The 12,794-nt window shown below is 43.8% G+C and overlaps 4 protein-coding genes across 6 annotated transcripts; 3 read left to right on the top strand and 1 right to left on the bottom strand.

Moving 5' to 3' along the window:
• The first annotated feature begins 3 nt into the window (after positions 1 to 3).
• On the top strand, positions 4 to 3,414 carry sycp3 (synaptonemal complex protein 3). The gene is made up of 8 exons (XM_058076522.2): positions 4 to 367; positions 434 to 521; positions 587 to 621; positions 853 to 970; positions 1,050 to 1,149; positions 1,227 to 1,325; positions 1,411 to 1,515; positions 3,128 to 3,414. The coding sequence occupies exons 1-8, from the start codon at positions 247 to 249 to the stop codon at positions 3,179 to 3,181; spliced, it is 720 nt and encodes a 239-aa protein (XP_057932505.2). The 5' UTR covers positions 4 to 246; the 3' UTR covers positions 3,182 to 3,414.
• Positions 3,415 to 4,084: 670 nt separating this feature from the next.
• On the top strand, positions 4,085 to 6,332 carry LOC131131626 (uncharacterized). Its single transcript, XM_058076483.2, has 11 exons — positions 4,085 to 4,200; positions 4,427 to 4,560; positions 4,675 to 4,732; positions 4,795 to 5,140; positions 5,211 to 5,305; positions 5,385 to 5,444; positions 5,515 to 5,593; positions 5,664 to 5,752; positions 5,817 to 5,929; positions 5,995 to 6,094; positions 6,168 to 6,332. Exons 2-11 carry the CDS (start codon positions 4,445 to 4,447, stop codon positions 6,234 to 6,236), a joined length of 1,125 nt encoding a protein of 374 aa, XP_057932466.2. The 5' UTR covers positions 4,085 to 4,200; positions 4,427 to 4,444; the 3' UTR covers positions 6,237 to 6,332.
• Positions 6,333 to 6,374: 42 nt separating this feature from the next.
• nedd1 (NEDD1 gamma-tubulin ring complex targeting factor) lies at positions 6,375 to 10,485 on the bottom strand. 3 transcript variants are annotated; one of them, XM_058076481.2, is made up of 16 exons: positions 10,277 to 10,485; positions 9,636 to 9,780; positions 9,158 to 9,252; positions 8,975 to 9,091; positions 8,759 to 8,899; positions 8,467 to 8,696; positions 8,182 to 8,383; positions 7,988 to 8,108; positions 7,796 to 7,933; positions 7,682 to 7,732; positions 7,539 to 7,619; positions 7,334 to 7,461; positions 7,084 to 7,267; positions 6,888 to 7,017; positions 6,756 to 6,822; positions 6,375 to 6,693 (listed from the first exon to the last, which is right to left on the bottom strand). In XM_058076481.2, exons 2-16 carry the CDS (start codon positions 9,769 to 9,771, stop codon positions 6,589 to 6,591), a joined length of 1,926 nt encoding a protein of 641 aa, XP_057932464.2. In that variant the 5' UTR covers positions 9,772 to 9,780; positions 10,277 to 10,485; the 3' UTR covers positions 6,375 to 6,588. The 3 variants fall into 3 exon arrangements, with proteins under 3 accessions (XP_057932464.2, XP_057932463.2, XP_057932465.2); XM_058076480.2 differs by having other exon boundaries at positions 7,334 to 7,473; positions 10,277 to 10,484; XM_058076482.2 differs by having other exon boundaries at positions 7,334 to 7,473; positions 7,796 to 7,918; positions 10,277 to 10,482.
• Positions 10,486 to 11,137: 652 nt separating this feature from the next.
• pclaf (PCNA clamp associated factor) lies at positions 11,138 to 12,524 on the top strand. The gene is made up of 4 exons (XM_058076484.2): positions 11,138 to 11,312; positions 11,867 to 11,962; positions 12,045 to 12,231; positions 12,458 to 12,524. The coding sequence occupies exons 1-4, from the start codon at positions 11,267 to 11,269 to the stop codon at positions 12,498 to 12,500; spliced, it is 372 nt and encodes a 123-aa protein (XP_057932467.2). The 5' UTR covers positions 11,138 to 11,266; the 3' UTR covers positions 12,501 to 12,524.
• Positions 12,525 to 12,794: the final 270 nt, after the last annotated feature.

The following is a 12,794-nucleotide window of genomic DNA, read 5'->3' as shown; positions in this document are numbered from 1 at the left end:
GGCGGGAAAGACTGCTAACTAGCCTAGCTCTGATTGTTCTGTTGCTGAAATTAATAATGTGTATGTCCGCTTAGAGCATCGAAACGAGAAGAAGTTTACCTTCACGAAGATATTACGCGTAGACATCCTAAAGCGAACAAGATTTTTTGGTGTGAGTTTTAAGCGTTCATAGCACCATTCGCTGCGTGTACCAAGACTGCATTAGCCACCGCTAACGTTAGCCGCCTAGCTAACCACACTGGAAAGATGTCAACTAGCAAAAAAATGAGGAAGAGGAAGCTCTCCGACAAAAATGTTGACAAAGTCTTTGAATTTTCTCTGGATGGAAAGAACAGTCTGAGTGGGTCTGAAGACGATCTGAGAGAAGGTTAATATACAGTTAGTTTTAGCTACTGCAAAATACTGCTGACTAAAAACGCTTTTTTCCACAAAGGCAACGAAGCTGAAAGTCTGGACAAATCCACAAAGAAAAGACAATCTGCTGAGTTTTCAGAGGACAATGCAGCCTGTGCTGCTGTTGGGTATTGTCAAAGCATCTCTTTTTTTATGTTTCATAATTTCCAAAATAATTTCACTGTATCTGCAGGAATGAAGTGCATTCCATGCTGGAGCGCTTTGGAGGTATGCATTAATGTTAATCGCTGTAATGACAGTTAATCAATACTGACTATTCCAGAGCATGCCTGAAAACTAAGACAATATGTAAAATGTATACAATTCATAAAACACAGGAGGAATATATTGGATGAAATTAGTTGAAAGTGATTTGTTTTTGTAATTGGTGCGATACCCAATCACGAACATTGATGAATAGTACAGGCATGTAGAACACCTATACACATGTTTGTCCAGCTGACATCAGCAAGGTGATGCAGGCCAAGAGGAAACGTCTGGAAAGTTTGACCAAAACTTACGTGAATGGAAGTCAGCAGAAACTGGAGCAACTTTGGAACACCTATCACAGCAAGAGGTATGGACCCCACACTCACGTAAGATCCAGTGGAAATGTGTGCACATACTTAGCTTCACACTTGTATGTATATGTGCAGGCAGAAGATGACTCAGGAGTACTCTCAGAAGGTGTCGACAATGCTTCAGCAGTGGGAAACTGAAGCTAAGCGAGTGGACGAGCAGGAGGAAAAACTCAACGTGGGTCGATATGCTAATCACACACTACTCCACATTGTCAATGATGACATGACTCCGTCTCATTCATCTATTTTCAGGACCTGCTCAGACAGCAGCAGAAAATCCTCCAGCAGACCAAAGTCCTTCAGAATAAGAAACTGGTGGCAGTCCGTGAGCTCTATGATCAGTTTGTCAAGGTAAAAGCATTAAAGGATTACAAATAAAAAGTCATGTTTGTTTGTGAGAGGAAATGTTTGTACATTTATTTGTATGTGTACACAGAACATGGAGGATATGGAGGAGAGCCAAGAGGGCTTCCTGCAGGGTGCGCAACAGGTGCTGAGGAAGGAGATGGCGACCTTGCAGAAGAAGATCCTTATGGACACGGTGAGCTACCAGCCACGTGTACAACAGTAACAATATATACACTTTGCATACAATGATTAGTCAAATATATTATTCCAGCACAGAATGATTTTTTTCTACATTTTCTAACTTTAAGCTGTATGATATTGAATGCCTATTTGATGTTGGTGCCGGGCGATATACAATATTAAAATACAGATATATATTTTAAGCAAGATACCAAAACAAACATGCCGTTTATATCAATATACACTGGATGTGCACCGCAACTGTTGAGGGGGGTCTCACTCATCACTGCACTGTGTATGTGAGCGCGCCACTGAGCCGGGCTTCCGCCTCCGTGCATGGAGTGGATGAGTGGTTAGTGCGCAGGCTTCACAGCTAGGAGACCCGAGTTCAATTCCACCCTCTGCAATCACTGTGTGGAGTTTGCATGTTCTCCTCGTGCATGCGTGGGTTTTCTCCGGGTACTCCGGTTTCCTCCCACATTCCAAAAACATGCTCGGTCAATTGGCGACTCCAAATTGTCCATAGGTATGAATGTGAGTGTGAATGGTTGTTTGTCTATATGTGCCCTGTGATTGGCTGGCCACTAGTCCAGGGTGTACCATGGCTCTCGCCCGAAGACAGCTGGGATAGGCTCCAGCACCCCCGGCGACCCTCGTGCCGATAAAACTCGGCATAAACACAGGTACGAATATATTAAGGTGTGGGCTGAAATAACACCACAAAACGCTTTTACTGTATGCTTTTACTGTATGCTTTTAAAAAAGCTGTGTCCTATCACATTACTAAAAATATGGTCTCCGTTGCAATGGTGGGATAAAACAGATTTAAAAACCTACTGAAGACCAAGGACTCAACAAACCACAATTATTTAGCCTGACAAGCTCTAGCACAAATGTACAAATGTACAGGAACTCAGACAGTTGCTAAGCCTCATGCTGTTGATAGATTGGTGTTTCCTGGCACAAAATCCTCAAAGGAATAAGGACATGCTCAAAGTAAAATATTTAGTAATATTAATAAGAGTTGTAATTTAGTAATAAGAGTTGCTGCTGACACTGAAAAATGTTATCTTAAGTGCTACACTTGATTGCATATTTTATTCTTTTGGTTAGCTTATTTCAGCATGGTGAAAGGTTTCTTATAAAGAAGATTAAATACTATTTTTTTTCTATATTTTGAAAAGAGAATGGTCTATTTTTTATTTTAAAACAAAACCACTTTGCACACATATTTGGCTTTGACTTCATCTAAACTGACTTTGTAGAAAAAATGTGCAGCCTGTGGAAAAAATATTGTGATATATATCTTATATCGATATTCCACACACACACACATATATATATATATATATATATATATATATATATATATATATATATTTATGATTGGCTGGCCACTATATATATATATATATATATATATATATATATATATTAGGTTATGAATCTTGGTCCATATCACTCAGCCCCAATTGGATGAAGTGTGTTTGTGTAATGATGGAGAATGTGGCCTAATGAGATCAACACCCAATATCACATGCACAACTATTAGTTTAGCACAACAGCTATCGATTAGGGAAATGCGATGAGGGAAGTGGCAATCATGTTGTGTGTTGTTTTGACAGCAACAGCAGGAAATGGCCTCCGTGCGCAAGTCGCTGCAGAGCATGCTGTTCTAAGCCTGCTGTTCTAAGCCTGCTGTTCTAGCCTGCTGTTCTAGCCTGCTGCTCTTTTGGCAATGATGATATAAGGTTTTGTATGTTTGACTTCTTCTTGTGAACTTGTTCAGCATGTTATAAAGGACATCATATACTGTATATAGGTTTTATCCACTTTGAATAGAAAGTGTTAGAGCGGCCTCTAGGGGTGCTTTGTTCAAAGTCGAAAAACGTTGTAGGATAAAAAATGTAAAAATGTAAATGAAAACAGCAATAAAATGTTTGTCTACATCCTCAATTGCTTTTTTTGAATCCAATCCTGCTGACTGACCTGACTGTGGTCTTTTTTTGTTTTTTTTTTGTTCTTATTATTTATGATATGCCTTCTTTGGCCAACATTTAAATATATTTGTCAAGTATAATAAATTATATACGTTGGCTATTATATATTCATATTTTAGATCATTTAATTCAATACCTCTCAGGATGAAACGTTGGTGATTAAAGTGCTTCATAATAAAAAACACATGTAGATGTTGCAAGCTTTCATATTTTTAAACAGAATTCCTTTGTTTAATGCCTGTACTGCAAAAAAAAATCAGTAAGGATAATCCATAATGGCGCGTATAGAACATATACTAAAACTAATTTGCAAACAACTAAAATAATGCATGATTCAATAAGCTTTGCTTCATCCTACTCCTTTTGTGTGGCACTGTGAATTGATTATGTGATGCATTCCATTATAACCTGATGCATGTTCAAATAAAATTAAACTATTGTGTACATATATATTAAATATATTATATAAAAATATTATTATTATTTTAATTATTCCAGTGTTCGTCATGAATCAAACCCTAAAACTGTAATCAACGTTTGCTTTGTCAACATTTCCGAGATACCGGTTGTTCCCAGGCGAACACGGGAAGTTACCAACTTCACTTCCTGCTAGGACCTGACCTGAGACGGTTGGAATTTTTTAAAACGTTTTTCTGAACAAGAACAAGAAAGAAGGAAATAAGCTACTGCTGCTTTTGGTACAGTCCTCACGTTAAATATATTTATGTATATTTATTGTAGCGTATATTTTGTTGATTTTAAACTCTTTGTGTCGCGTCGGTAGATTTCTCGGTCTATGCTAATGCTGCTAACACTATTTGTATTCAGGATATGCGAGCATAGTCTAATTTAATGGTCATGTCACGTATAAAAAGTCAGATAGTAGTCACATATTTAATGTAAGCTTTTGTCGTTGTTGTGCAGGAATGTGCAGTCACCACAATGGATTCTTCCTTCCCGTCGGAACCCAACAGTCCTGATGATTTCAACCGAGCTCGTCTCTTTGATCTCCCCGTCGACCAGTATGACCTCTCCGTGCTGGTTCCAGAGACACCCAGGTACAGAAAATTATATGGACTCATAAAAGTTGTGGTGACAATTTCAAAATGGACTATGTCTGGATCATCACAAGATATTCCAACTAGTCACATTGTATGTGTTGTTTTTGTCAGTTCGCAGCTCGCCAAACGCAGGAGACGCACACGGCGTGCAGAGGAAGCCTTTAGTCCGGTAAGTCCAAAATGACATCGTCTTGCTGCCTGACCTTTGACCTTTTATCCCTATGTGCGCAGGTCATGACACGGCACTCAGTGGACCGAGCTGAACGTTCCGTCGGGCCGTCCAAGCGCAGGAAGCTGGCTGCAGCAGTGACAGAGCAGAATCTTGGATTTGTGCCTGCATCCTCTCTGAGACTATTTCCTGCGGGCGGCTGGTTGGACACCTCCTCCACATCCTCTTCCTCCTCCTCTTCATCACCATTTTCGTTACCCACGATAGCCCCAGAGGAGGAAGAGGTGGGACTGACGGTGGTGGCGGCTGGGACGACAACGCGGCCTTCAAGTGATCACGACTCGTTGTCTTTTCTGACAGCAGAGGAAAGGAAGTGGCTGAGCGGCGAGCAGGCCAACACCACAATTGGTAAGCGGACTGGATGAAGGAGGATGAAGAAGATGGAGTTTGCTTTAGGAAGTGTTTGTTTGCTGTGCAGAGGCGGCACTTCACGTGGTCAGCAGCGATGAGGACGATCTACCAGTCCGCATGGCGCAGATGGAGGAAGATGAAGCTTTTGCCCGAAGCCTGCAGGTGGGCGGAGCCCTTTAAGCATGATATCTCATCTTTTTATTCCACAACAATTTCCACAATTTCATGTTTGAACACACAGGCACAGTTTGACCACGAGGAGGCTGAGTCAGAACATCATCATCATCATCGCCATCACAGGGTGAGGCCGCATCGTCCTCCAAGTCACATTTACACTCGTGTGCCTGACCTGCTCACTGTGCTCATTACAGCATCACACGCATGTCGACACCAGCTGGACACCACAGCTGCTGGCGGCGGCCATATCCCCGCTAGCGCAACTGGAACAAGGTGGGACCCATTATGGCGACAGAATGCCCGCAAATGGCACTAAACGTCCAAGTGATATATCTGTGTGCAGGCTTGCTCGGCCACCAGCGCAGGTGGGGACGAAGCAGACGGAGGGCCCAGCCGCTCCTGTCAGACAACCCTACAGGGGATGACTATGAGGTGAGTTTAGTGAGTTTTCTTAAAGCCACTGGTGTCACTCACCCCACCATCTTGGCATCCTCAGGCCTTGCTGGCGTTTGAGGAGCTTCAAGGTGTCATTGTGTCCAAAAAGCTGTCCCGCGCTGAGATTCAAAGATTCCCTGTTAAAACGTTCCAGGGTGGAGGCGGGAACACACAGTAAGTGTAGTGGCGAGTCGCTACTGCTTACCAGTAGCATAACTTTCACGGTACTGTTTTGACAGGTGTCAGATCTGCTTTTGCGACTACGAGCAGGGTGACAAGTTGAGGATGCTGCCTTGTTTCCATGACTACCACGTCCCCTGTATCGACCGATGGCTCAAGGTAACGCATGATGATCTACTTTTTGCCAGGCAACATGATTGACGCCAAGATGCCGTTTCCTGTTTGCTGGCAGGACAACACCACATGCCCCATATGCAGGGTGAACCTGGCGGACGGCGACGCAATGCACCCACACCTCTGACCGCTGAACTCCAGCTTCCATTTGAATGGATGTCTTTTTGTTTGTGACTCGTCTCTTTTATGGTGCTTCAATAAAACTGAAACTACTTGACCTCAACTCATCACCTTGGTAAGACTGCCTAATTTCACTGAACTTGAAGATCCTACCCAGCCCACTTTATTGTCTTACAGCTGATGATCACATGATGAAAATATGAGGCTGCATCACTTTTATTTCATGTAACAAACATAGATTTTGTCATGACTCATCACGGTTATCTGTCAAAGTTTCCAGTCTTTCCACATCAATGTCCACCTTCAACAGGTGTCAACAGGTCCGCCAGGTTTCCCTTGTAGCCACGCTGACCTGCCCATCAGAAGTTGGTCCTGAGGCGGCGGTTTTCCTCTTTGAGGCGCTCGATCTCCTCCACCAGAGACTCATTCAGCGAGTACTTTTCGATCAGGCCGTGGATCTCATTCTGAAAAGATGCAATGTCAATGTGACTCCACTCCTGATAATTTAATCATGACAACTCCTTACCAGCTGGATGTAAAACTGGCGAATCATCTCCACCTGCAAGTTGACAATATCTTGGTGGCATGCATCTCTGTGGAGAAGGCGAGACATGGTCACATGATGCATGAAGCACAAGGTCAAAGTTCATTGACTGACCTGAAGTCCTCCAAGGTCTCGTGGATCATGTTCTGGATGAAGTGGATCTGCAGGGAGGTGAGGGGAGGGGCTCCGCCTTGCACTGCCACCTGAGCGATGTTGTCAGTGAGAGACGCTGCTGCGGACGCACCTGAAGACACCAGGTAGAACATCACATCAATGCCACAATGATGCTTCGTCCACTGCCATGCCTTACCTGTAGCAAGGGTAGGCAGAGCGCTGTGGAAAGGCGAGTCGTAATCGAGCTGCGCTTGAACGCAATTGGCTCTCCTGAGGCTTGGCTCTGGAGTGAAGAAAGGTGGAGCCGGCTGGCTGAGATTGGTCTGCTGTGATGAGGTGGGCGGAGTCTGATCATCTGCCTCCAGACTGGAGTTACTGGTCTGTCAGTAGAGAAGTGTTCTGTTATTTCACCTCATTCATAGTAAGCCAAGGTCAGATGTCAGAACCTTTCTGAGGTCACATGCTTCAGCGGGCTCCTCCTCCTTGATGGTGGGCGTCTGTGAGATGGACAGTGGACTGTAACATCGATCCGTTGACAACAGCGGCGTTTTCCGAAGCGAGCTGGGACCAGATTCTGAAACACAAGCTGTCTTGTTTCCATGACAACATGTTCCATCCCATAAACAACACAAGTTTTCCTTTCTGTCTGACCTTCTCTGACGGGAGAGAAGATGTCCAGACTGACGCGGCCTGACGCCTTGGGCCCTTCTCCTTCTCTGCTTGGCATTGTTACTGTGGAAACAGCAGCATTAGCAACACAGCAGCACAAGGCGATGTCATGAGGACGGACGTACTGTGAGCCGGTCCAAATGTCTCCTCAGCATTGGCCAGCTGGGTGCCTGCATCTGCACCGAATTGACACGCGATTAAAAACATCACTTCAAAAAAGTCTAGAGCAGGGATCAGACCTTCTCGGGCAGGAGAGAACAGGTCCAGACTGTTTTGTCCAATCCCGCTGAACTTCACAGGAGCAGGCTCTGCCCCTTTCTGCCCGTCCGGCTCTTGATTGGCAGCCTCTTCATCAGTGACCCCTGTTGGGAAAAAAGCTGTTTGTAGATTAGCTCCACCTCAAAGTATCTTGTGGACCAATTAGGACTGACTTGCACTAGTCTGCATTTGAGGGGAGAAGTTAATGGTGGGGGCAGAGGCAATATGGCTGGCGGTCACTTTGGAGGAGGATCTCTTTGTGTTGGAGACCCTGGATGATGTCATTTTGCTGGACTGAGAGGAGGAGGACGATACATGTTGAATTTACTTTTGACTGTCATGGTGTCAGGTGTGAGCTGGCACCTACCTTATGTCTGCTGCTGTTATTCTGGAAACGCAGAGAGGTGACAGAAGTCTTGTGTGCAATGGTGATCCTGTTGGGGGCGCTGATGTTCCTCAGGTCATACTGGAAAATTTTACCATGAGTGGACCCAACTACCAAACCAGAACCGTCAGGAGTGAAGTCCACCGAAGTCAGCGGACTCTCCACACGTATGGACCGCAGCAAACTGCACCCACAAAAACATGTTAAGTATGAGCTTTCTCATGACGCTGTACCAATTTCTTCCACAAGGATACCAAGAGTTCTCACATCTTGCTGGCCGTGTCGTAGCATATAATTTTTTTGTCCAGACCCACACTGACAACCAGCAACTCAGCAGTCGGCGAAAAGGCAATTCCCGAGCCCGGCGCTTTGTGTGCGGTGTCGAAGACGTGCAGCTCCTTCTGTGTGTTTGCATCCCACAGGACCACTGTGCCGCTGTCTGAGACGCTGCCCAGCAGGGAGCGTTTCAGTGTGGACAGACGCAGGTCGTGGATGGGCTGAGGACCAAACATCCGTTCACAGGACATGAAGAAGAAGGTGGTTTTGCTTTGTGACAAACCTGCTGGCTGCCATGCCCAAAGGCTTTGGTGGACATGTTGGTTGTGAGACTGTGGAGGACAAGATCTCCACTCGTAGATCCTGACACAATACAGCTGTCATTGGCATTAAAGGACACACATGTCACCTCCTCTTTGTGCTCCTGTATACACACACACACACACACAATGATGTCATGTGAAGGTGTCAGCTGACATAGATGGAAGTCATGTGCTACCTTGAGGGAACGCTGCAGTCTCTTGGTCTTCAGGTCCCAGATGTGGACACAGTGGTCCAGACCTCCACTGACCACAAACTGTGAAGACGTGCTGAGACACACACGTGTTTGTCTTTTCTGAAAGGACGTCATATGTATAAAATAAAGTCAACTCATGGTAGTGTCTTATTGTGTCATCCTCACCCCCTCGGCCAGTTCCACCAGTGGAACAGGTGACGACTTTAGGCTGGAAAGGACCACTTTGTCACCACTGCTGCTGGCACTGACTAAATACTGGTCTAGACCACAATGTCAAGGTAAAAAAAAAAAAAGACAAAATCCACACGGTAATTGAGTGGTTGGCCACTCAGGAGATCATGAAGACCTGGCTTTGAATATCCGCTTGGGCATCTCTGTGTGGAATTTGCAGTTTACCCGCTCATGTGTGTTTTCTTTGGGTACTCTGGCTTGCTCCCACATTCCAAAAACATGTATATTGGGTTAATTGTCCATAGGTATGAAAGTGAGTGTGAATGGTTTGTCTATATGTGCTCTGTGATCAGTCCCGGGTGTACCCCACCGCTCACACAAAGATAGCTGGGATAGGCTCCCGCAACCCTAGTAAGGATAAGCAACAGACAAAATGGATGGATATACATAAAAGGAGTTGATCTAAGGATACTGTTGGTGGTCCAACAAGCTTGGGCCACCGGGTGGCTGTTGCTGTGCGGGTTGAAGTGCTCCAGTGGCGCCATGGAAGCTGCATCCCAGATCTTGACAGAGTCCCCTGTGGACACCAGGCGGGTGATGTCGTCCATGACAACCACCTGCACATAAACTTGATGAACCCAACTTGCTTGAACATTGTAAGTACAATGGAGTCTCACATGTAAAAGATTTTACTAGATGGGGACATTATATCTCAAATCATAATAGGTCAAATATTGTCATGAATGAAAAGATATGCTCGACCTTGACAAGTTAAGATAGTAAGAAAAAAGTTAGACCTAAGTATTCGATTTAATTGTACGTCTTAGACTAATGTCATCATAAACTTAAACAATATCATTTCACCACTAATCTGGCGATAGTAAACACTGTCGACAGAAAGACAACTAACTTACAAAGTGAAAGCAAACGGGAACTATGCTAACACAGCATCGGCTAATTTAGCTAACTACTAGCAACAACAGTAGACAAATCGGCGAATGTTAAAAGTTACCCATCAATCGCATATACCACCTAAACAACACACAATGCAGACTGAGTGATCAATCAATCCCCAAAGTTCCATACAGATGAGTTTAAAAGTATAAAACTTACCTTTGAAGAGTTTAAGGCAACAACTAGTTGACAATTTGTTGTCAAATATGCGGAGTGCCGCTGCCGCCAATACGGACAGGCAGGAGGGACAAACTTAATTCGTGCAACACACCCATAGACAGCCTCTTATAGCGTTTGAACCAAGGACACTACAGTTAATATGGAAGTGCAAAAATGACCGCAAATGAATGTCACGGAGTGTAGTACGGTATTATATATCAGAAAGTCCACCAAGATGGTGCGCAAGAAAGGTGGGCGGAGCTAGGCGTACAATTGTGTACAATGGATTTATGAGCTCTGATAAATGTAAATTTTGCTCACCATCATGGCGGCCAAATCCACAAAAATCTACAAAAGTGGTGAAGTTGAGCCAGCAGCACCCTTTAAACTCATAACTCATAACTGCGTTCTTGGTTCAAACCACACGTATCAATGGAGGCCCGGGACACTCAAGTTTTCTCTCAGACCAGTTTCTCCGGCAGGTGATTTAATTCATGAGCTCCTTCCCTCATATTGAAGGGTGGGTTGATCATTAAAATTACATTCTTTCGTGACCGCCTGAAAAGAAACGCAGTGTCTTGGCCCTGCATGGCCAAAATGACGGTTATTAAAAAAAAAGGCAATATACATTTGTGATTGAGTAAAACCTTACTGAGTAGACACTTAATTAGGTACACCGATACAGCACAGCTTGGTCTGATGAGAATGTAGTCAATATAAGGAACACGGTGATCTATGACAACTTATTATTTATACAAAGTAATATCCTTGTGGCCTTGACGAAAGCGTGCAGGTTTACGGTGTTACCCGTTTTGACAGTTAGAGGGCAGCACAGGGTCAGCCTGCATTGAAAGACACCAACAAAGAAGAAATCTCCCTCCCCATCCGCTCTTCTTGTTAAAGAGAGGCGGGAGACTCCATCTGCCCGATAACTTTTACTTTGACGTAAAAGTTTTTTTCTGCTCAAAAAGTTTCACATCTGGATTAAAAATGGTTCGCACCAAAGCTGACAGTGTGCCCGCATCGTACAGGAAAGGTAAAGAGCAGTATTTTAAATACGGACGTATTTAAAGTAGTGGGAGCAGCAGTAGTAGTGACGTTGTTTGTTGATTCAGACTATAGATGCGTCAGTAGTTTCTTTGTGTAACAGCGGGAATTAATTGTGTTGATTTCCAAACTAATGTAATTACACGATCGATTTAAATGGAAATCATTCTTTTTGAACTCTGCCGGCTTTTGGAACAATAGCCTCCCGCCAAAACCGCGCCTTCAACAAATTCTGAACAGGATCATAAATAATGTTGTTATAGTAATGTATACGGATCGATATATCAATACGCTAGTGTGATGAGTTTGTAGGAATTGTTGTCTATGTGATCTGGCGCCATTTTTGACGTGGCTGAAGAGCACTAAACTACTTGATTTAATCGTCACTTCTTAATTAAACAAAATACCCTGTCCGTCCTCAAGTTAGTTATGTGTACAAATTGCTAAGCCTTTTCGAACTGAAAAGGCTGTTTTCAGAATGTGGTAAAGAAAGTGAATAAAGAAAGTGCACAGACGTTGTCTAACAAGTCATTATGCTTGTAGCCGTTGCAGCTTCTGCACCCAGGAAGTCACTGGGCGCCAGTTCAGCCAACGCGTCCTCCGCCGCCGCCTCCTCCTCCAGCCAACCGTCCACTCCTGGTCAGCTTCTGTTCACACAGTACACTCATGCAAGGTGTCACATACTCAGATTGTTTTTTTTAATGATTATTTTATCCCACAGCAAAAAACAAGTATGCTGGAGGGAACCCCGTGTGCCCACGACCCACTCCCACATGGCAGAAGGGCATCGGGGACTTTTTTGGTGGTCCAGGAAGGAAGCCTGAAAAGGAGAACCAGAGACCCCAGCCATCTAATGAGGATGACGATGAAGAGGCCGGAGGCAGCGGAATGTCCAAAGCCAGCAGGAAGTATGTTTGTTAGCGTGTGTGTTTACGTGTTTGAATCATTTATTGCTCTAAAATGATCACGTTAATTTGTGTTGTAAATGTAAAGCTGCCATTTAACCGGAGATGCATCTGTTTGATGTGTTGACAGGGAGGAAAATAAAAGGTTCGGCTTAATCAGAACAGGAGTCATGGACTGAGTTTGCTCTGGAAAGTTTTGTGTGTAACCAATGTATTTTTGTATGTGCAGATCCAGGCCGCTGCCTGCTGAAGAAGAGGAGGAAGAAGATTAAGGATAACTAAATTCTGCTTTTTTTTTAAATAACTGTAAATGTGTATATACATTACTGAATTACATGTATAGTTCATTGCTACAACTTTTTTTATTTTAATTTTGGTGTGATTTAGCAGTGAGATGTTTGCCTTTTCACGTGATCATTTGCATCTTGATGTCAATAAAAATTTAAATGAATTTTACTTTGTAATTTCTTTGACATGTATGTCATCAGTAACTTTCATATGGAAGTAATTACTTTTTAACATATTCAGACGACTGTTTCTATTTCCAAAGCGCTGCAAAACTTCAA

Source organism: Doryrhamphus excisus, linkage group LG1 (genome assembly GCF_037039965.1).
Source record: "Doryrhamphus excisus strain RoL-2023G ecotype Guam linkage group LG1, RoL_Dexc_Guam_v1.1, whole genome shotgun sequence".
NCBI classification, from domain to species: Eukaryota; Metazoa; Chordata; class Actinopteri; order Syngnathiformes; family Syngnathidae; genus Doryrhamphus; species Doryrhamphus excisus.
Note: the sequence above shows the minus strand (reverse complement) of the source record. Positions and strands in the feature narration are given on the sequence as shown.